This window comes from Cygnus olor, chromosome 3, assembly GCF_009769625.2.
Source record: "Cygnus olor isolate bCygOlo1 chromosome 3, bCygOlo1.pri.v2, whole genome shotgun sequence".
NCBI lineage: Eukaryota > Metazoa > Chordata > Aves > Anseriformes > Anatidae > Cygnus > Cygnus olor.
This window is the reverse complement of record NC_049171.1, coordinates 5,615,567-5,639,659: the sequence shown is the minus strand read 5'-3', so window position 1 is coordinate 5,639,659 and position 24,093 is coordinate 5,615,567. Positions and strand designations below refer to the sequence as shown.

Below are 24,093 nucleotides of genomic sequence, written 5' to 3'. Positions count from 1 at the left end.
GGACCAGCACAAAACCATTTTTTTTAGAACAATATAATATTAACAGTTGCCATTTCATCAATTAGTGGCCTTATCCCTACAGAGAAGTGTCTGGTATCTTATCTGTGTGCTGAAAAGGCAACGAGCAGTTTTATCATTGGAAAATTAAAAAGACATGTTGTACCATGGTAGTGAGATTTACGGACTTTATCTTGCTATGCTGTTGGGAATGTATGTTTCAGCACTGATAATGTAGCACATTAAATGGCTGAGAAAAAATAATGCTTTTCTGTAACTCTATCTTAAGACAAAATGCCTTAAAATCATTTCTTTTGGTCACTGTGAGCTTAATATTTTTGCCTGTGTTACTGCATGAGGTGTTTGGCGTTGCCCAGTCTGGTAGCTGGAGAGAAGCGAGGCTGCTGCAGCTGCACATCCCCAGGTCCAGCCAGGATCAGGATGAAGGTGGCAGTGGAAAACCCATAGATATGAGTACATAGATACATTTGTAAGTGTGTGTGTGTATGTATATACAAAAGCACTACGGATCCCTCCAGCTTGGCTTACACGCTCATGCCACCAATAGTGGGTCCAGGCTTATGGCCCTACCAGTAGCCACCCTGAGACAAGTGGCCACCAGCCAGTCTCTCCAGCAGCTGGTCTAGATCTCCTGGTCCCTCCAGCAGCCCACTTGTAGACCCTCTGATCTCGCTGGTATCCAGCCCAGACTTATGGCTGCTTTGATGCGTGGTACCCAAGGCTCTTATCCTGCACAAGGGCAAGTCCAGATTGATGCTTGCAGGTGACTACACACCGACATGCACACTGACACACAATACACACACCCTGGTCTCATAATTTTGGAAGATTATCGAATCGCTAACAGGAATGTGACCAGATAATTCTTTTAAAAATACAAAGGTCAAAGTTGTAATCAGATGGCTATTGCACCTTAGAGCTGAAACTGTCCCAGATTCCTGTCCTGTGAAGGTTTAGGGGGAAGGATTTTGGGGGTAGGTGGGGAAAAGAAATTTTCAGTAGGTTTGGAACTGTATCAGTTCACCAACTGTGTGTCTCTGCTGTGTAAAAGATACTCCCCCATCACACAGTGAGCTGGATGATTGCTTCAATGGGAGATTTTATGGCCAAAACCAGCAGCCTGGGGCTCCGGTGTCTTTATCACAAACTGCAATATATGAAGTGCAAAGCTGCAAAGTTTACTTGACAGTTTGAAGCCGGAGCAATTTACTTGATCGAGACCTTAATGCAACTACTTATAGTACATCATCATCATTTGAACAGAAGGGATGTGCTTTAAAGCAGGAATCTGTGGTGTTTGCCAGACGGGGCTCCAAGCTAAATGCTAGATGAAGAATTGCTGTTACCGAGTTTGCTTACTTTGTAATTGCAAGTGCATTGGGGATACTGGAAGAACTGTTTAAGAATGTTGGAACACCTGCATATGGCACAGCACCTTTATTTTAACAACCCTATAGGTGCTCATGCAGCAAATTATCACCCCAATGAATTCCCTTCATTTTGAGTTGAGTCTTTGCCAAACAAAAGACTCAGCTGATAGAAAGCTGGCTAAGGCACAATTGGTTTTGGATTATAACCCTGAATTTAACAGCTTGGGTCAATGGATGCATTTTTTTTAAAAAAATGCCATGGTTACAAACTTGTTAAAAGCTGAATTAATTTGGGATTAAGCAAAAACTTTGTTTATCAGATCTTTTAAGACTGTATTGGGTTATGTCCATGATGGTTCTAAGATTACTGCTCACTGTCACACTGAAAATTATATTAAAATATTAATGCTTTATTTATTTATATGGCTTTCATATAATTATTGACCTGTGAAGGGGTTATTTTATTTCTTACTTCACCGGGCATTTTTATTTGTTTCTTCCTGAAGCGTGAGCTAGATATATCACAGATAAATTGGACTGAATAATCTAGAGTCATTGCTCAGTGTGTTTTTCAATGAAAACCACATATAAATCACGTCTGCTAATTAAAATGAATAATTTTAATTAAAAGTCTAATCTCTGCAGGTGCCGAGAGGCTAAAGATGTTACACATATGCCATGCTTCTACACCACTGTAGGTTAGTTTTTGTACCTTTTTTTCTTCTTTGTGAACTTTCCTGTTACGATCTCGCTCCTTCCCAGTATGCCTATTCATTACTTCTGGCTTCATGGACAGTTTGATCCCTCAAGGTGCTTAACTGAGTGTCAGCTGATGCAAAGACATTGTTCTTATCTCAAAATGCTCTGTTAAGAGATAAAATTCTCAGATTTAAAATTCTTAAGGTAGGGGTTTATTACTTTAGTTGTCCTTAGGAGATAGATATCTTTGTAACAATTGAATTCTCATAAAAGAACCACCAACAGAACTATTTGAACTGTAATGGGAGGGTGGAGACAACTTGCCTGCCTATTGAAGTGCATCTTTCATCATGAGAACAATAGCTGGTTCTTTTCGCTTGTCAACTGACCATCTTTTTTCCCTCCATTAATTAGCTGAGATCTTGAACAATTCTGTCCTTGGCCTTCTGCTGCCTGTTCTGATAATCCCTCAGGATACTTGGGATAGGATGACAAATCACAAGGAAGGATGTTCTGATTTTTGTTCCACTGCTGATGAGACAATGCTGTGTCTTGTACATATGGAGATAGAACTGATTTCCTGAGTTTTGGGCTTTGTTATTTGTTGATTGTGTTGATGCTCACAAATTACCCAATGCCTCTGAGCTGTGTTTCTACGTCTGCAGAGAGGAATCTTTCTACGTCTTAAACTATAAATAATATATATATTCTACGATTAAGCATCCAGGCAGGAGGGAACACCTAATATGTCTCTTCCACCACCCCACCACACTTTTCATATTTCACTCAGAAGGCTGCTCTGGGGGGCAGAAAGGGAGGCATTGAGAACATAAGAAAAAAAAATTCTTTCCCTTTTCATTTCATGTGCCCCGTGTTACATACAGCTGCTAGGAACAGCTTTTAGGAGAAACTGTAGGGGAAATTCTGTTTGCTTTCCAGCCTAGATGGAAACTTTGTAGATTTTTCTTCTGAATTCCAAACAATTATCCACTGGCATGTGCAAATACAGTTTTTCATCAGGCCAATCAACCACATCTGGTGGCAGATTTTTCTCAGGTATTGCAAAACCCTTTTTATGAGGCCAACATTTTATTCTGCAGAATAAAGATGTTTCTCATTCTTAAAAAATGAATGCATCAGTTTTAAACATTTACCATAAACACTTTTTTTTCTTAATTCCAGTAAAGTAGTGAGCCATTTCTGCTGCACTTTATCTCAAGTGTTTTAAAGGAAGAGCGCCAAGCCTGCAGACAGACATCCTTACCTCCATAGCCTGTAATTTTAACAGATGACAGGTAATCCTTTCTGGGCCATGAATTCGGTGATTCATCATTCACATCTCTGTGTCTAGAGGTGGCAAAGGCCTCGAGGTAATAAAGCTGAAGAAAGCAGTAATTTCTAAGAACCCACAAAAGATTTTGAGAACTTTCCAACCCATGTTGATGAATTGAGGGATCCAGGAAATGCGTATCTATGGGTGTCATTTATTGTGAGTACAAAATTTGCCGGATGTGCATTTGATGATGCTTGGTGGGAAAAGATGGTTTAGAAGAACATCAGATGTGACTGAATGTGTGTACATCACTGACTGAGTGCATGTATATGTCATTGCATTAACAGCAAAAAATTAGTTTTTCATTTCTTCTAGGCCTGGCTTTTGAACCTCATCAGAAAAAAAAATAAAAGTATGCATTATCTTTAGTATCTGCCTTTTGACTAAGCAGGCAAATTATTTCTTTTCTGGAAATAACCTAAGAGAAATGAATTAATCCATGTTTCCACTTAAATTTAGCAATTATCAAGCTTAAAGTTGATATGGTATGTGGGTTTTGTAATAATTATTATAAGGCTTGAAAATAAACCTGTTCTGGATTTGAATGAGATTAAAACATCTTGATGTTCTCTTTGAATACAGAAAAGAACCTCGCCTACTGAAGGGATCAGTGGTGTGCATAGTTGCCTAGCGTACCTCCTGGTTAATATTCAAGTTTCTGCTTGATTCATGCAAGGGAATTTAAGCTTTTGCTCTCCTATGTGATATCTCTTTTGTTCATTTTCTCCTGTGTGAGCTATTTCACTTTTTATGAAGATTTCAGTGTCTATTGGCCAAGCAGAGTGAGAGGGACCATGTCCTTAGCCTACCAGAGCTTGGTTGTTCACGCGTGCGTGCTTCCAAACAAACAACAACAAACAAAACAAACAAAAAAAAAGTTTTTTTTTTTTTTTTTTTTTTTCCTGAAGGAGTCCTTCAAAAAGAGTGAAAAGCCCACGGCCTCGCAGTCAGGTTTTTGCTTTCAGTGGTGATGATTGGTTCAATTTGGTGGCAAACAGCCTATGCTTCATTTGGAAAAGGACCTGGGGGTCCTGGTGGACGACAGGTTGACCATGAGCCAGCAGTGTGCCCTCGTGGCCAAGAGGGCCAATGGGATCCTGGCATGCTTAAAACGTGGTCAGCAGGTCAAGGGAGTGATCCTCCCCCTCTACTCTGCCCTGGTCAGGCCTCACCTGGGGTACTGTGTCCAGTTCTGGGCTCCCCAGTACAAAGAAGACAGGGATCTCCTGGAAAGAGTCCAGCGGAGGGCCACAAAGATGATACGGGCTCGGAGCATCTTCCCTGTGAAGAAAGGTTGAGGGACCTGGGTCTGTTCAGCCTGGAGAAAAGAAGACTGAGAGGGGATCTCATCAATGTGTATAAATACCTGAGGTGTGGGAGACAGAGGGATTTGGCCAACCTCTTTTCAGTGGTTTGTGGGGATAGGACAAGGGGCAATGGCCACAAGATGGAGCACAGGAAGTTCCGCACCAACATGCGAAAGAACTTCTTCACAGTGAGGGTGACGGAGCACTGGAACAGGCTGCCCAGGGAGGTTGTGTCTCCTTTGGAGATATTCAAGGCCTGTCTGGACGCCTACCTGGACAGCCTGCTCTAAGGAACCTGCTTTGGCAGGGGGGGGACCCGATGATCTTTCGAGGTCCCTTCCAACCCCTTCAATTCTGTGATTCTGTGATTCAGTTGGCCCTTGCTGGTTTCTTTCTCCATTTCCATTTCACCCTATGCATGCTTGCTAATCTGCTCCAGTTTGGCAGTTACGCACTCTCCTAGCAAAGCTCTTGGGCTTTGCAAATTAGCAGTATATTGTTAGCCCAAATGTACACAGATAGTTATGATACCTGTGCGTCTAAGCAGTCCTTCCATATGCGTTATTCACATGCCCTGGAGAGCTTTCCCTTGTAGTGAATTCTGAACAGAAGAATCATAAAATCATAGAATCATAAAGGTTGGAAAAGACCTCCAAGATCATCTGCTCCAACTGTCCCCCTACCACCAATATGACCAAGAAGGTCAAGAAGAGAACCAGTAGTACTAAAGGACTAGGAAAATGTCCAGACCTACAATAAGAATCCCAATGACTTATGAGTTGGAGGCACTTAAACCCACTTACTGGGTGATTGAAGGAGGTAGGTGTTACTTTGCTAAGAGATAAGGTTGCTTCTCTGACAGAATCCATTTTCACTTCTGTATCTGTCTCTACGGTTGGACTTTTAAAGCTTGAAGTCCACTGAATGATGTGAGAGGTTTTCCTCTCTTTCCTTGTACTTATTCTTTCGACCACTGGGCAGAAGTGGTATATGTCATTTTTCAGAGTGCCATATTTCACACTTCGGTTTAATTTGGCTGATAATGATTTGTTAAGCAAATGTAAGTATGTAGAGCACATGCTGGCTCTCACACATAAAGCATTCAGTCACTTCAGCAGTTCCTTTAAAATCCCACTCCTGCCTTATAAAAGCTGCAGGTGCAAAACAGCTTGCCTCTGTACTAGCTCAAACAGAAGATAAAGGTAATATGTAATATGTAACTTTGTATTCAGCATAGCTCCTTGGCCATTATAATGTAAGAAGGGGACGGGGTTGGTAGTTTCCATCAAAAATACATATTCCAGTGAATGGCCTTGCTCTTACCCCTTGACCTGTTTAAGAGAAAGGACAACTGATCATGACAAGCACCAAGCCTGTGACAATGAGCAAGCATGAGCATTAGAAAACGTGGCTTTTCTTCTTGCATTTGGTGGGAAGAGCTATTTTTGAGATTCTTTTGATCTCTGGTCCCCTAACTATAAGGCGATTCTGCTCTCAGAAGTTACATCATTTCTAAATCTTATTTTAGAAATGGAGGAGGGGGTTTTCAAGTCAAGGAGAAACACCATATTCTTCTAATTTTCCTCTCCCTCCAGCATGTATTTCAAGATATCTTTCAACAGAATTTTCTTACTTTCTTCGGGCATCCCGCAGATTTCTGTTCTTATCCCATTTCCTTTTCATCAGTGAGCTTTCTAGCCTCATATGCTCTTATGGATTCAATATCGTCCCAACACTGGTGTTTTGATTTTTTCTCTCTCCACTCTTGACTAGTCTCTATTTACACACTACTGCGTCGTGGCATGTTTCCATTGAGGTACTTCTTTATCCACTGAAATTCAGGAAGGACAAAACCAAGGTCCTTACTCTGTGAAAGCTGCTGTGACATTCCCTGTGACCTAGGGCCTTCTGCCTGGCTTTTCTCTGTCTCTTAATTCTAGGCCGTGCCTAACTCTTGCCACTTTTTTAATGTAGTATATCAAATATAGCTATCAAAATGTAGCTATCAAATAGGAGTCATTCCTATTTATATTTTTGGTGGTACTTGGCTAACAGTGTGTTTTCTGCTTCAAGGATAATATTGGTATGGTGGTCAAAATCATACTTGCAGTTGTAAACACAAGAGGCTATTTTCTAGCCTCTTAAAGAAAATTTTAAAACAGGAAAAAGTGAAATTTTAGGGAAAAAAAAAACAACTATTTAAATTGAATAGTTTTTTAAGGTAATTATTCGCTGCAGATTTACCTTTTCAAAAATTATATTATTTTGAGAATATAAAAAAACATTACTCTTTTGAAATAAGAAACTACTTTTCATCTCAGCTAACCTGGAAATGACCAAGAGGATCATTTTTCTAGTTTATTAAAAGAAAAGTTGTTGTTGTTGTTGTTTTTTTTTTTATTAACTGAAATCGGGCATAGAACATGGCAAAACAAAAGATAATTACAGAAAAATAAGTGAGAAATTGATTTATAGTGAAATTTGCATTTAAAAAGTTATTAGTGCATTTTGAAAGGTAAAGAGTTTCAGAATATTAAAAATATATATTTAAACATGAAAGAAAATTCAAATTAAGCTGTCATATGAGTCCAGTCACACACAGCTGTACTTTTTTTTTTTTTATTTTCTTTGAGGAGCAGGGTTAAGGAATGATTTTGAATAGGGATCATATTTTACCGGCCAGCATTTTTGCTATGGGAAGATACGTGGAGGAAATGCTTGTAGAAAACTTTAAGACTGCAAAACACAGATGACCTTTTGAAAATTAATATCTCGTGTTTTGTGGAAAGCATACTAGAAACTGGAAGAACTATGTTTATGCAAAGGTGTGGGATAGAAATGCAGCTGACTAAAACGAGACATTTCCCATACTTCCTCACCAATTACATCAACCCTGGCTTAGGCTTGGGCAATAATTAGAGCTGTGCCGGTCTTTTCCTGAACACAGGCGGGCAAGGATGTCAAACTGCAGCAAACCACGGCCAGGGTATTTGGTGAAGTGGGTGGCAGCAAAAGATCAGATTCTGATTTAATGTAGTACTTTAGATCAGGTTTGTGTTGTGGTCCAGAGGTTAGAGGGAAGCGTGCTGCTCATTTTGCCCATAATCTTACTCATTATTTAAGCAGCTACTGATCAGGAGGTTGGAACACAGGCAAGGAAAGAAAAGAGGGTGGATAAAAAATAGTTAGAACGAAGAGCTCTTCTTTTTAACCTATTCTCTCATTGAAGTGAGCTCTGTTTTGTTGATTTTCCTTGACAGAGAGGTAAATTGTGAGACGTTATTTTTCTGGTTTAGGTGGAGAGAAGGGCACACTTGAGATTATGGCATGTGGTTATAAAATAGCTTTTCCAACACAATGCTACCTACACCAATATTACAAAAAAGTGAACTCTCACTTGAGTAAAATCTGTCAGAAACAACACCTGCATAAAATAATTATGCAGAAAATACATACAAAGTGGAAGGCCAGGCCAGGAAATCTTTTCAGTGTTTAGCTCAGCTGAAACGAAGGGGATTCATTTCCTACTAGGTAAGTGTGGGTTCAAATGCATTGCTTGATTGCAGGGAACTTCTGACATAACAATAGAGCCTGAAGATGGAAGTATTATCTATAGACTTACTTTAATACTTGGTATTTATGCACTGGAAGTAGGCATAGAAGGAAATTTTGGGAATGAATGCATATTTAATTTTGCTGGGGTCCGTGTACACATGGGTACTGAAGTTAGAAATGCCGCTGTATGCATTGAATGGATAATGAATGCTATTAGTAGAAGATGCTCTTTAATGAGCCAGATGAGGGATTTGCCACTTTTCTTCAAAGATAATATTCCTAATAATATCAGACCCACTGCTTTGGTCTGTAGTTGATAGAATACAACACTATTTCTACTTAATTAAAACAAACAAAACAAAACAAACAAAACACAAACAACAACTTTCAAAGTTAAGAGAAGCTATAAGCAAAAGTCCCCTGATCCTTTAAGGATACATTTCCCACTGAAACCAAGCTATAGCTTTTCAGACTGGTAGGGACTATTCATCCTGTGTCTGGTCTTCTGTAAAATTTATGTCAGAGAATTTCACGTTACTGCTCCAACACTCGATCATACTTTGTGTTTGGCCAAATGTCCTCCTACACAAAATCATTTAGTCTTCCTTTGAAGATAGATCTGCTGCTTTTGTTGAATACAGTGTTCAGGAGAGTAAATACGGATTCACTAAACACCCGGATGTACATCTTAAGCGAGTATCACGTAGCATAGCTTAATGGATGATGTGTTTCACTGAGTCACGGGAAATCTGAATTCTGTTTGTGATTGTCTCTTTGTTCGCATTGTCTGTGAAAGCCTGAACCTCTACAACTGACAGGGGGTGAGAGAAATGGGAGGCACCCAAATGCACTATCTGTGCACTGCGAGATGGTAACGAGAAATCAGCACACCGAATTATCTTTTTATATCTACTTCCTGACATTAATGTCATTTCACAAAACATCCAAGGCTCATCAACTGACTGTATCTTAAATATGACTGTGTTTATCAGCAGGATAACAAAAGGTGGACAGGCTACTGTAAAGAATTATTTGTAAAGATTGCCATCGTACTGATTAGATTGAAGATAATTGGAGGGAGGTATCTGAAATGTGGCTAGCCTCTGAAGACAAGGCTAAATGTGGATAAAAGTGTTCTCTGGTGGGTACTACTCAGGAGGGAGTCAAGTACTGAAAAGGATGACCAGAATCAGAAAACTGTAAAGTGACCTTAGATGAATAAACTTTTATTTCTGTGTCTCAGGTTTTAAATTAGAAAAATAAGGATAATGTTCTACTGCGTTTCCCTGTAAAGTGTTCTGAGATGGTTAGAAAAGGGCAGTACAGTATGTGCATTGTGTGATATTATCTGTTTATTTACAACCTGAAATTTGTCCTGCAGCGGGGAGCCTCAAGGCTCATCGTCCTTACCACCGAATTCACTGCAAGTGTCTGTAAAAAACAGAAACAGTCTTGTTGCTGCCTCCTCATGAGATAGATGTCCCCTTTCATTCATTAGCTAATATATCATGGTTTATTACATCTGTAAGATATAAAGGCAAATATCTAAAGAGAATCTAAAAAAGCCAACAATCTTAAGTTTATTAACAATGTTAACTCTGGACTATAAATCACTCTTTACGTGAGGCCATTAAAAAGGCCCTGATTCTGGACTCTTTCCGTAAAATCTTGTGTAGGCCTTTAGGATTTAGCTTACAGCCTTCTAAGAAGGCAAATCTTAACTAGATGAAATTATAAAGTTAACTGTGAGGTATGAGCTCAACCACTCTGCGTTTTATTATTAGCTGCAGTATGTGGCTGAGTACACAGAGCAGAGATACTCACATCTGTAATGAATACTATTTTTTTTCTACACGAAGCTCAAACATATATTAGCACAGCCTATTTATCTGAATGAACCAAGGCTGCAAATAATTAAGGAATCTACTCTGGGAATACTTACACCACCATAGAAGCTGATTTTCATTCAAGTTGTATCAAAAGAAACCCCAGCAACCTCGCTCAAACTCGTTTTACACACAAATGCCATTCATCAGCCTGGATTACTTGCTGCAAACGGCCCCATTATTTTATGTGTTTATTCATCCTTACCGGAAGGAGGTTAGCAAATTTCATCTTGTCCTATGTCTTGTTTGGTGCACAGGGGGGCTGCTGGTGTGAAGACTTAATTTCTTTTACTCCATATTAGCAGTGCTGTTGTGTGCTTTCCTTGTGATTGATAGGCAATGGGGAGCTGGTTGTAGCCGAATTTCTGAGCTGAGGGTTGCAGCAGCTCAGAGATGTGGTGAGGTATGTTGTGTCCACCTGTGTTCTCTGTCTCTTCCACAGGCCTCAAGGACTGGGTTTCTGCACTTCTGCTTTGTTGACGCAATGTTTTTGATACAAATTGTAATTTTGGTTTTGCAGCGGATAGGGACCCTAATCCAAATGGGGGGGAGGGGGGGGGGAGGGTGACTGTTGTGCTGGAACCTATACAAACAGAAGAAAACAATTTCTTTTGTCAAAAAATCTGCAAGAATGTGTGAAATTCAGACGAGAAAGAAAGAGTTCAACCTCTGGAAACATCTAATTCAACCCACTCGACGGGGCATGGTCACCAGCACTAGATCTGGTCAGCCATGACCTTGTCCAGCTCCATGAATTTGGAGGCTTTGGAAGCTCCAGGAATTTGGAAGCTTCAGGAATTTGGAAGCTCTTGCTTAGCTGCTGCAGTGCTGCGATATCGTCCCTGTGAGCAAGGTTTTCGTAACATCCTACTTGATCCCTCCAAACTGCACTTTCTGTCTGTTGCCCATCTTTGTATCATCTGAAACTACCAACAAGAGTTTGGATCCATCATCTTTCTAATTGCCCCTCAAGTAACTGTAGGCAGCAGCCTATAATTATTTGCTCCCTTTAGTTTCCCAAAGGTTAGGTAATTTATTTGAATATTAATGCCAGCAGACTTTGGTTTCATTACAATTCATCCTGGGCTGAGATGCCCCGTGCTGATGACTGGAGTACAATAAAATCTTTGACTTTTACTTCCGTTCAGTACGCATAATTTGTTTCCATATCCCTCATCGGAGTTGTCTTACCTTTTGGTCCCATGCTGAACATCTCAGTTCTTCCATATGCTCAGTGGAAATATTTGCCCATTTTGGAGCCATGTTTAGATTTTCCATCTCTATTTCATTCTGCACAGAGTAATCTACTTTCTCTTTCTTCATTCTGTTTTATGTCTGAAGACTCCTTTGCTTTGCTTTTTAATTTGACTTGCAAAGTTAATTAAGCTTAACTTTTGGCAGTTCTTTATTCCAATAGTAGTTGACCTCTAATAGTATGGTTTCACTGCATGCTGCAGATCCTGTTCCTCCACAGAAAGCCACTGATTGAAAAGTGATTTCTTGTGAATGTAAGGATTTACTTTCATAATATTCGAAGTCCAGGTTCTACACAGAAAACTGGTGATAGTGTTGACATTGTTTATGCTAGTGTCCTCTTAGCTTTATATTAAAATGACTGATACTATTTGTAAAGCTTTATGGAGGTTTGCAGGTTTTTAGTTTAAATGTTTAGTTGGTTTTTGGTTTAAATGTCACTGCGAGTTATGATTATATATGATATAAGGCTGGCACACTTACTCTAAATTAGAAAAGAAATATATTGGGCACAGTTTTTATGGTTGCATGTCTGCTAAATCACCTCTGCATTTCACAGCTTTAGGCATTGGGAAATATTTATAGGTTTTGCTTAGGAGTTTATACCAGGTTAGATACAAAAAACTCTTAAGTTAAGGATCAGAAGAGTTTGTTTTTGTTGTTGTTCTGCGTTACTTTGCAGGTGTTTCCCATTGTGCTAGAGAAGAAAGGTTGGACGTGGTGCTTAGGGATATGGTTTAGTGGGTGACATTGGTAGTAGGGTGATGGTTGGACCAGATGATCTTGGAGGTCTTTTTCCAACGGTTATGATTCCATGATTCTATGATTCTAGGACTCATTAGCAGTGCAGGAAAGCTGCTAATTGGCTGGCACAACATGAGCCAGCAGTGTGCGCTTGCAGCCCAGAAGGCCAACTGTGTCCTGGCCTGCACCACCAGAGGTGTGACCAGCAGGTTGAGGGAGGGAATTGTCCCCCTCTGCTCTGCCCTTGTGAGGCCCCACTGGGAGCACTTAGTCCAGGTCTGGGGCCCCCCAGCACAAGAAGGATGTGGAGCTGTTAGAGCAGGTCCAGAGGAGGGCCACAAAAATGATCAAGGGGCTGGAGCACCTCTCCTGTGAAGACAGGCTGAGGGAGCTGGGGATGGGGAGATGTTCAAGACCAGGTTGGATAAGGCCCTGGGCAACCTGATATGGTGGGAGGTGTCCCTGCCCATGGCAGGGGGGGTTGGCACAGGATAGTCTTTAAGGTCCCTTCCAACCTAAACCATTCTATGATTCTATGAAGACGTTCAGAAGTAGGCCACAGACCAAACGCAGTACTCACAGGACACCACGAAAATCTTTGATCTAGGAAATGTTTGCACAGTATTTTCAATGTTGTTTACTTTAGCCCTGTCAAAACCTCTCTGTATCTTTCCTCAAAAAACGTCATGGCTTATGCTCATCCCCTTCACGTTACTCCGTAAAGTGCAATCACATTTTAGTATATTTTAGTTTTGAGAAGAAAAGAGTATTTCCATGAAAGGTTATTTCAGAGCAGCTCCATGCAATTCAATATAACTTTAAATTATATAAAGGATCACAGCATTTGCTCGTTCATATCTCTGCGTGGACTCTGTACCCATTGCCAAGTTATCTGTTCCAACATTTTAGAATTCAGCTTATCATTTTATTTTAAAGACCTCCCATTTTTTATTGCCGAAAACATACTTAAGAAATAAAATGCTCTAACTTTTCCAACAGTTGCATTCAATTTGAAGGATCTAGTAAACATTACTGAAGCACAGCTAAGGGAAATCCATTATGGCTAATAAAATTTTGGTAGTAATAGCAGATAAATTTTGGAGTTTTCATAATAGATTATCTAAAAATCTCCAGTGCAAAATGTAAAATAAAGCAGGCCCAGAAGCTACTGTATAGTTTTTAAGCTATCATCAGATTCTAGAGAGAATCTGAATAAATGTGATAATTTTCAAACTATTGATATTCTGGCAGAAATGTTGCTACTTCTTTATCCTATTGTTACCAGTATTGCTGTTAAGAGTTTCAGAGTGCATTTTGTAGGTTTTTGTACATTAGCGAGAAGATCTTCCTGCCTCCCAGTAGTTCAATTTTAACCATTTCGACAGTTTCAGTCCATTCAAACTGTCTTTTAGTAGGAGGAAGTGTAGTAATTTATTCTTACAGGGATGTTGTGACTCCAACACTCCCTTCTCTTCCTGTTGCTTGATCCAATGTAATTAAATAATAGATTTCATTTCATAACTTTGCAGTAGCAATAAAGAGGAAATTATATTCAGAAAGCATGTTTATTTTTTTTTTCCCCAGCCTTTTCATGGCTTAAAAGTGATTCTTTCTCTTGGTGCTACATTAATGTGAAACAGCCTTTTCAAACTTACGTCCTTGGGAGATGAATGTTAATTAAAGAATGAACATTAAATAAGAGTTAGGAAATCAGTGCCATTTTTTAGACACAAATATCTGTTGTTCAGATTTTACTTTTGTGCTGCTTTATGTTGCTTGCTTTTCTTTCTCTGAGCAACAGCTCTCTTCTTTTTTCTTTCTTTCATCTTCCGAAGAGAAAATCTGTTGTGTTCGTGTTATCATCTGTACAATTTAACTTGGATTTTTGAAGCTTTGAGAATTACAATTCATATAAATAATAAAAAAAAAAAAAGAAAGAAAATACAGCAAACCAACAAAACAGATGTACAGATGGAACTTCCTTCCTTCTTATTTTTACATGAAAATGGATCTACCTAGAACTGTGCCTATTGTTTTTATAAATTTCTATTTTTTTATTTATCTTGGATTACATTATTGGGAGAATGATGCTCTAGATTTAGTATTTTGAAGGTATTTTGAAATAAACTGGAGAGAGAGATTTATTGAAAAGTAAAAGGGAAAAAAATCTTACAACTTCCTCTTTCTCATAAACATTTTACTATACTTCTGATCATACTGTGTGACAAACGTTTGACAAATGTTTTTCCCTAAAATTAAAGAACAGACTGAGACTTTATCTAGTGTCATAATGTGCACTCCAAATAAATATTACAGTTGGAAAAGCATTAAAATTAAATGATTTTTCTATTACCGTTTTCCCTTTCTTTTGTTATTTTGGGCACATCATGCAAGATATACATTTGTACGTCTGTCAGAATTCTTCAGGCACTACAACTTACCTTAGGCCCAGTAAGTCTTGTCTAAAACATCCAAAAATCTTTAAATCAGCAGCCAATGACATGCATTATGCTTGCATTATTATATTCATCTGAGCAATCCTGTAACATTTAGTTGCAGTCACCACTCAAACTGATAGGCTCCTATTTGGTGGACACATTCATTTGAGCAGATGAGAATAAAAATACAGAGAAAGACCAATGTGAATAATTTCAGATAAAATCTTTTCACCTACAGTCTGCCACCAATAACACAGTTTTTCCAAGTAAGAATATAACAGCATGTCTCTTCAGAGCTGTGAAAAATTTTAGTTTTCTAATGGGGAAAGTTGCCGTTTTGCATTTTTGATTGAACCTGAATCCCTTTTTTCCCCTTCTGTCTGCTAGTCTAGATTTTCCAAACAGTGTCTTACTTACGTCCTTTATGGGATTAATTTTTAAAGTATGTTTTTGTCCTTCATTTCGAGGTGTTTGAAGAGAATTTTTTGTTCTGACTTTGCTATCGGTTCAGCCAGAGGATCAAGGTCTTGTCATCTCTATATTCAGTGCACTGATGGGTGTCTAGCTCTTCATAGACCTACTTGCTTTGCAGTTCTTTCATTAGCCTGAGGCTTGTTCTAAGAGCACTTTATCTCTGTGCCTGGAATAGGTAAATATATGTCTTATTTTCCCCATGACAAACTGTGAAGCCTGATTCCAATTTGCTGTCATGTGGAAAGGAAGAGTATTTATTTAGTGTCCTGGTGAAACTAATATAAGTCAATGATTATTTTCCTGTGTGAGCAATGTAAGGATGCAATATTTAAACAAATGTTAATCTGCAGCAATGGGAGAAAGAAACCTGTTTATATTAGATGGTCTCTCAATCAACGGGGAACAGTCATTTTCTGCTTGCAGCATTGGAAACTGCATAACAATAATCCTGAATGGTGGTTTGTTTTGGGATTTGAAACCAAAGGATAGGAAGCTGTGGGTATAATGTAAACCTCCGCTGGTTTGCATACTACAGGAGTATTTGAGAAAGAAAAGAAATAGAAATAATTGGTACAGAGGAAATAAGTCTGAATTGATACACTAAATATCAGAAAACTAATAATTTCTCCAGTTCTTAAGAAAGGTAAATTCTAATTGTTGGTTTGTTCGTTTTCCCTAAAGGAACAGCAAATGTATTTATTGCTAAAAAGACTACACATTCTTATTTTTCAAAAATAACGTTTCATAGCAAAAAGGCATGGGAAGATGTAACTTAGATGGAAATAATACTTAGAGTTGAGATTCATGACTTGGTATAGCTCTAGTGATACTGCTATAAAAATGAAACAACAAGTTATGAAAGTTTGAATCCAAATGTAATAAGTTCTATTGTAATTTCCTCAAAAGGAACAGTGTTTATTTAGTTTTGATAAAGGAAAGTTTGCTGCCACCGATTTACAGTTGTTTCTCAGCAACGCCACTAGTTCTGCAGAAGACTATACCATCATTTCCCTCAGATGGCATTTTTCAAGCTGATTTTTTTCTTTCGTATAATTAAAAACAATCAACCAACCAACCAACCAAAAAAAAAAATAGATTAATAGTTTCGAAGTCTGTATTCTTGCCTGCTATTATCACCAGCAATGAGAGAGCATCAGCAGTGGTCATCTCCAGTAGGATACCAAGTTTTGAATTAGCAAAGCCTACATAGCTGCTGAATAATTTGACCATATTAAAATTGGATTCAGTGAATCTGAATACTTTTCTCCATTTAGAAACTTTATAGTTTTAATGCTGTTTGTATCATTTCACTTAGTTTGGTCAGTACTGCCTACTATAAAAATCAAGTGTGCAATAGGGCTTCTATTGTTTCATGGAGGGTGGAAGAGTTATAGATATAAAATCCTGGCCCAACATGTTGATTTTGGAATTAGAATTGAAAGAAAGAAAAATAGGAAAAAGTCATGCCTGAAGCTTAACTTGAAATGTACTTATTGTTCATAAATGCATTAAATTATTTCCCTGTGTGGTAGAAAATGCAACAGCAAGATCTAATTTGAGAAGCTGATCTTAAACTATTTATGAAGGAGAAATTAAAAAAAATAATAATTAGACTGCTTTACAGCTCATATTTTTTTTTTTTTTTTTTTTTTTTTTCAAATAACATTATTAATTTCACCATTTACTTGGAAATTTAATTTCCTTATTTAATCTACTTAACATTAGTTTTAAAATCATACAGTCTTTAATAGATGCAAATCTTCACTTTTTGTAGCAAGGCCTAGGCTGTTGGACTTTAAAAATAAGTTATCATTCCTCTAATAATTATGCCTGTTTATCTTTTAAACAAAAATGGTTCAGAGTATCAATAAACGGTGCAACAAAGGTGAAATCCTGCGGCCCAGTGTGTTTTCCTGTCTGCTCCATCCCATGGGCAGGGGCTGGGCAGTTTTCTAAAAGCTGTGTACATTTTTCTTGTCTCTGTCTTTTGTTTTTATGTGCTTAGAAGGATCATCTTTGACACATGGAGAACATCAGCCCAAACAGCAAAGTACAGCGTGCTCTGCTCTTGCTACTTGCACTCCATATAAGTGCCTGATACTGACTGTGTTGCTTTAAAAAAGAAAAAGGCAAAAACAAAAACAAGACCCAGCCACAAATAAATAAATAAATAAATAAACACAGAAAAAAAAAAACAACTCCAACTTTTTATATAAAAAATATAAGTACATGGGTTGTCAGTAGAATGAAGAGAGATTGTAATGTCCAAATTATACTAGATATTTAATTTAAATAAATGGGAAGAAAAACAAAATACCGTTTCTTCATCGCACTAATCTTTAGAAGTTTCTGATAGCAGCAGTATGGCTAAAATGTCCATGCTGAGATGTAAGGATCTTTCCAGGAGTTCACAGCTTCAATCTGAGTAAAGGGCTGTTTTCTCCCACGACAGTTAGACTGTCTGACTTTAGATTTATACCAACTGCTTGTCACCTTTAATGTCAAACCCACCGTTGTGGGACCTGTAGACAATAGGTCCAACTTGCTTGTTGCTGGAGATCCTTTGGGTATTCAGAATGGGCTGCAAAATCTCTATTTGCAGCTCCCAGCTCTTCAGGATGCCCGAACACTGCAAGCCAAAAGCCAAATGCCATAACCACCTGCTAGAAGGAGGCAGTAGAGCATGCTTCAGACATGAAACAGTAAACTGATTTTGAAGGAACAAACATAACAAATGGCACACTTGAAAACAAGTTCTTTGTGAATTTCAGGGAGTGAATGACCACGGGATATGAACTGACATTTTCTTACCCTCATGATCCGTATGTACCAAAATTCACTGTACATTGAGCAAGAAAATGCTCCGCTGAAGCCTCAAAATGGGATGCAAAGGTTTATCTGCTTCAGGTCACTCATCGTCACCTGGTGATGCATTAAATGTTCTTCAGTAAAATATACCTAGATTCAATAACATACCTAACAACAACAAAATTGATTGTCTTTTCATCTGCAGGTGATGGTTTTATGCTTTAGACAGCTTGAGGTGATTTAGTCTTGCTGTTTAACCCTTGAATGGTGATCCTAAATCATTGCCTTGTAGAGTGCTCTAATAGACTCTGTAACGGGATTACCCACTCAGGATGCATGAAGTGCGGAAAGCTTGTCCCTGCGCTGACCTGGGGGAACAGAGTTTGTGTTTTTCCTGCGTATGTCAGGATTAGAGGGTCAGGTGTCAGAGCTAGATGTATGTGAGAAATTATAGGGAAATATTTAAGTGAAAAATTTTAATCATATGTTTAATTACTTTCAAAGAAGTATTGGGACGTTTGGCTTAGAATACATTTACAGCACTGTACCTAAACTAAGAATTTCTATTGGTATTTTTATAGTTGCATACTTCTGATATAGAAAAGATTGGGGGAAAAAAAAAAAAGGCATTTAAATGCACATTTAATAACAAAACAACCTTCCTGCTTCAGAGAAGTTTTCAGCCAGGTGAACTATGTTCTAATTTTCCTCTACAATAAAAACAAAATCATAGCTCTTGAAGCATTATTCTTGGCTCTCAGCGGCTTGAAGGCATGCAAACATTACCATTTTGTCTCCATTCTACAGTTTAACTGGAAGGATTATGTCACAACGCAGTGTGTTTGTTTTCCAGCTTTTTGTCTGTTTGTCCATCAAGACGTTTTTGTAGAAGTATCAGTGATTGTTGACTTTGGAGGTAGGGGAAGAAAAAATAATTAGGAGAAAAAGCAGACCGCCATTGAAGTAACTGTGCTTCTGTCATAGGAGAATGAATGCTCCTTTCAACAAATCTATAATTTGCAAAAGTTGCAAAAAGAAAATAGCCGTAAGGTGACTGTTAACATACTTCAGTTCATCCTGCCAAGAAAGTTAACTTCATAAAGTCATTAAACCAGTGATTACATTTTAAAATATTATTCCCTAGCCATTTTCTTCTTAGACTTTAAAATATAGTTACTGTATATACTACTTTCTTTGTAATGTGAAAAATTGTAAAATACACTTATTTTTCATAAACTCCTAATTATTAACAGAGCTATTTGTGCTCCTATAGTGAAAGTCATTTCAACACTTCCGTTATTTAAACTTCACTTTTAGGGGTTCATAATTTGGCTGTAATAAAAAATAAATTCAGACTCCAGGGTCTGAAATATTGTTTGCTGGTATGGGGAAATTTAGCCTGGTTTTCTTTAAGAAGCTAAGTAACTTGGATTGCTGACTCTTCTTCAAGATAATCCAAAATAAGATATTTTCCAGACTAAATAACGCTAGTCATTAAAAAAATTTAGGAAAAGCCACTGAGTATGGTGGAACTGCTGCTGCCCCGTATTCTGGGACTGGTGCTCAACAGAGCCGAGGCTTGAAGAAGGGGACTTGTGGGACCTTCTTGCCATGTCTTCACTGTTGCTCTTCCAGAAGGGCAGCTGTAACAGCAGGTGGGGAAAGTTCCCACAGCCCCGATAGCATCGTTTGGAGTCCCTGGCAGTAGACCCGCTGCTCGTGAAAGAAGAGCTCGCAGTGCTTCCGCTGCAGCCAGAAGCAAAAGTCCTACGGACATCAAGGTTGCGTAGCTGAAAATTGCTTTCCTGTGATGCTGAACGCTCAAGTGCTCCGAAGTGGATCGTTTCTTTGGTGCAGCTTCCTCAAGTCCCCCTTCATCCCGTAATACAGCCGTGGTAATGACTCAACGAGGCCTTCAGCTCCGGAAATTAAGGAATCGGGGCTTATTGCATATTAATGGCAACTCCGGGACAGTCAAATAAGACAGTTTGTTATAATACTAATTATAGCCAAGCACTCATGTTGTGGTTTGAATGAGTCAATTATGTGTGTGTTAAAACTATAAATACATCTTCCCCCCAACCTAGACTGTGTGGTATGTAATTTTTCTTTAATTGCCTGGATACATATTTACCTGAGCATATCCTGGTTTCCCAGATAAATATGTGTACCAATGCAGAACTCATTATGGTCTGTTTGGATAAATAATCCATATTTTATAACTGTACAGGAAGTAATTATTTTCCTATTTTGCTTTCTTTAAGCCAAAGAAATTAAATGCTGTGGGTTCATTACTTAAAATAAAATAGATGCAAAAGTTGAGGTAATGTGAGAATAAAGTTTTCATTGTTTTGGTAGAAACTGAGAATATTATTCCAGATTTTGATCTTGTGTTTAGCCCAGAATAACTCCATTAAAATAAACAGTGTTATTCAGGATTTACTTAGATGCAAATGGGACGTGAATTTGGCCTCCTATCCTTAATCCCCCTTACTTCACTGGGAATTCCTGCCAGTAGCTTGCACACGATCTTTGCTTTAAACGACATTGTCAAGTATTTATCATTTGGAAAAATAAGGTATTTCAGCTGCATGGAGAAATTAACTGATATGAATTATGTAACGAGAAAATTAATGTCTTACAGTTATGGTCCCATATAGAATTATAGAAATCATGGAATGTTTTGGGTTGGAAGGGACCTTAAAGCCCATCCAGTTCCAGTCCCCTGCCATGGGTACAACACCTCCCACCAGCCCAGGCTGCCCCCAGCCCCATCCAGCCTGGCCTTGGGCACTGCCAGGGATGGGACATCCACAGCTCCTCTGGGCAGCCTGTTCGAATGCCTCACCACCCTCTGAGTGAAGAATTTCTTCCTTATATCCAATCTAAACCTCCCCTCTTTTCAGTTTAAACCATTAATTTAAAGCCCCGTGCATTAGGAAAGTAGAACATACTTTGATGGCGGCTATTTCTGCCATTGTTTTATCTGATATTGGGAAGAGCTGCGTTGTGTTATCACCATGCCAACGCCAGTTTTTGTAATACTTTTAAGCTTAGTGGGACCAAAGTCAGCCTTGGCATAAATCCATTAACTGCAGTAGATTTACACCAGAGATGAATATTGTATCATTCTTGGAAAATTTATTTTTATCCAACTCTTTATATTTTATGTTAGAAATATAAGTAGCCTGTGTGCCCTCAAACTAATCAGAATAAGAAACAGTTTTGCTTATGCCAAAAAATAGAACTATCATTTTTCACATTCTTACATTTTTCAAGTGAGTTTCGAGTAAGATTATATTACTGTGACTTCTGAATTCCTGAAATCTCTCTGGTCTTTGTGACTGCAAGGGCCAACAGTGTTTCAAGGGGAAAATCTGAAACTCTTCCTGCAGTATGTTTTGTGTTGTGCGTACTAGATACAGTTCACATTTTGTATGCATATGATTAGTGTGGAAAAAAATTAATGTAGTCCAGTATTATGATTTATGGGCTGAATCTTTTGCCCACTGAACACTTGCCAAAAAGAAAATCTTTACCCCCCTCTCCTCCTTTGGATATTAGAAACAGCTACTGTTTTTGTTGATCTTTTTAACTTCTGAATAGGCCTATTTCAAGTCATAGCAGCATGGGAGCTCAGATTAATAATATACTTATTCAGCCAGTGATACTGAGTGAAACCATTGCTAGTGTGAGTACAAGGGGTAGGATTTCTTTAAATTATTTTCAGGTGCATTCATGCATTTCTGAAAGAAGACTATAGAGACACTTGAAAATAAATGAATTTTCTGTTTACTGATCATGTTACAGGTGTGTATGAGTTTTAATATCAAGAATTTAAGATGTCGCTTTTGTACCAGGCTCACAGTCAATCCATCCATCAGGTGGTTAACAAGGACAAGAGCAAAGAAATGACCAAATCCAACCTTTTTCCACAATGTTTTTAAACCTAGAGGAAAAGGCGAATTCCATGGTGTGAGGCATCCTTTCTATCCCACCTACTCTACGGCACCGTCTTGAGCTGGCACCAAAGGCTAGGGAAGGAGCAAATCCCATTGACTTCTCTCCCAATTTGGGTTTGACCTTAGCCCAGCACTTTGATAAGCATCAGCTTGTGCAAGTTTGGTATCTAGTCTTGGGTTGCTCTGATGTGATGTGTTTGTGTGTAAGCGAGCCCACCTTCCTCTAAGTCACCAGCCCTGCACCTACTGAAAGCTGGGTCCAAGGCTGATGTGCTCAGTCCCTTCCAATGAGATTTTTGCCCTTTATAGCACATTTGAGCAGTTTGGGGCCTTCAGAGTCATGGCCATTCTGACCGTCTCAATAGAGGTGAGGACAGGTCTTTGCTTCACACTCATTTTGCTGCCATTCATAAAATTTGGGGGTATTCATTGTTCAATCCCATTTGAAATTTACCTTTTTCATATCTGAATGGCTGGATCTGCTCAATAGGTGTTTTTTCAATTATTTTAATAGAGTCAGTGGTTCCTATCAATTCTTTTTCTTTCTCTCAAATGAAATAAGAGTATGCCTAAAAACATCTTCATGTGGGTATGGTTTGTACTAATGATAAGTCAAGTGAGATAGAGTTTCTTTCCAAAAATACTTAGGTAAGCTGTTTAAAATTAGTATTTGTTATTCTAAAAAATTGTGAGAGGGATCAGCCATCCTTCCACAGTTGCAGATACAGTGCTATGGCAAGAATTTGGCATTTTTACATTGCCTGAGAGAATTATATGTTCATTTTCTGGGCTAATGTGGTTCAAGGAAGAAAAAAAAAAAATAATGCAGTGCTTTTCAAAAGTGATCATTTTAAATATAAACAAAAAAGCTTTTGCTTGAGATTTGTCAAAAGTCTTTCAGTCTTTTCGTAAAATTGTTATTCCCTTTCCCACTAACAAGAGCAGAGTGAGTGACACCTTTGAGAGTCCCAGCTTGTATTTAAGTGCATAGCTTTATTTTGCTACGTACTACCATGCAAAAATATTATCTGAACTTATTTTAAAAACCTAGTGATTGTTTTTTTTTTTTTTAACACAGAAACGGCCATCCTAATTTATTCGTTTATTTTAGTTACAGCAAGCAGCCGAAGTTTCTCAGCTGAGAGGAGCTCGAGTCATCTCTGCTGAAGATCTCCTCTTCCTAATGCGCAAAGATAAGGTATAGTAATAAGACAGAATTTTCTTATTTTACATAGTAAGCTCCTTATCTTGTTTTAAAGTGTTTGTTTAACCTACATGAAAAGAGTCCATGCTCATGAATAGCTTCATTAAAAAGTACAGCTGCACTGCAACTGTATTTTATTCTACATAGTACAATAATTGCATAATAAGTTAATTAATTCTCATTTTTTTCCAGTAATTTCAATTACAAGTAGATTTTTCCACTAGCATTTGGAGCGGGTAATATACATTAGAGCTCAAAACAATTTCTTAATAACAGTATAAAGATTGATCCTTATCTTTTATATTCCTTTTATGTCTATAAAAAACAATTATTCTAATTTCCTCCTATTTATGCAGAGTGCAGATGCAGGTGTCATGTCTAACAGTGCAATCATTACATTTTCTTCGTCTACGTTGTCAGTAAACCCTGTCTTGCTTTTTCTTCTAAATATTCTTCCTGTATCTCACTAAAATCTCCAAATGTAGGGATGGCATACTTTCTGTGTGAAATATGTAGAATAATTTAAAAGTAATCATTTTCTATAAGAACATTAAAGTCATTTTCTTTCTTTAAATTTCAGAATTATTCAAAAAACTTACTAGCTATTTTTATCAACATTATTCCTTCTTCCTCTGTCTCCTTTTCTTGTCCCACCCCTCCCCCCCCCCTTTCTACCCCACTTGTGTTTTTCTTTCCTTGTTTGATAGTTGAAACTAAATAACCAAAAACATATCAAAATAAATACAACCCTAAAACATGAAAACCAATTGCCATTACTTTATCTGACATGATAAGTAAGGGTATATTGGAAATAGTGGGTAATATGGACATCAAATTTCATGGAAGTATGCATTTGTAGGTTTGAATTTCCAAACAAAGCAAAGATTTTGGAGTGCCCTAATGAAGCCTTAATGTCAGCTTTCTGAGTGAAACTCATTGCTTTCTCACAGTTGGCAAAGAAGGTACCAAGGAGCTCAAATAAGTACCTTGTTGTACTTGCTATATCTGGATTTTCTGCAGAATTAGGACTTTTGAACATTA

At 38.1% G+C, this 24,093-nt stretch overlaps 1 protein-coding gene across 6 annotated transcripts in view; it reads left to right on the top strand.

Moving 5' to 3' along the window:
* SUPT3H (SPT3 homolog, SAGA and STAGA complex component) overlaps nt 1–24,093 on the top strand; it is a 277,738-nt gene that overhangs the window by 162,756 nt on the left and 90,889 nt on the right. For all 6 annotated transcript variants that reach the window (XM_040554266.1, XM_040554265.1, XM_040554268.1 and 3 more), the window contains one exon: nt 22,960–23,046. In XM_040554266.1, the coding sequence (XP_040410200.1) occupies nt 22,960–23,046 (87 nt within the window). The remainder of the gene's footprint in view (nt 1–22,959; nt 23,047–24,093) is intronic.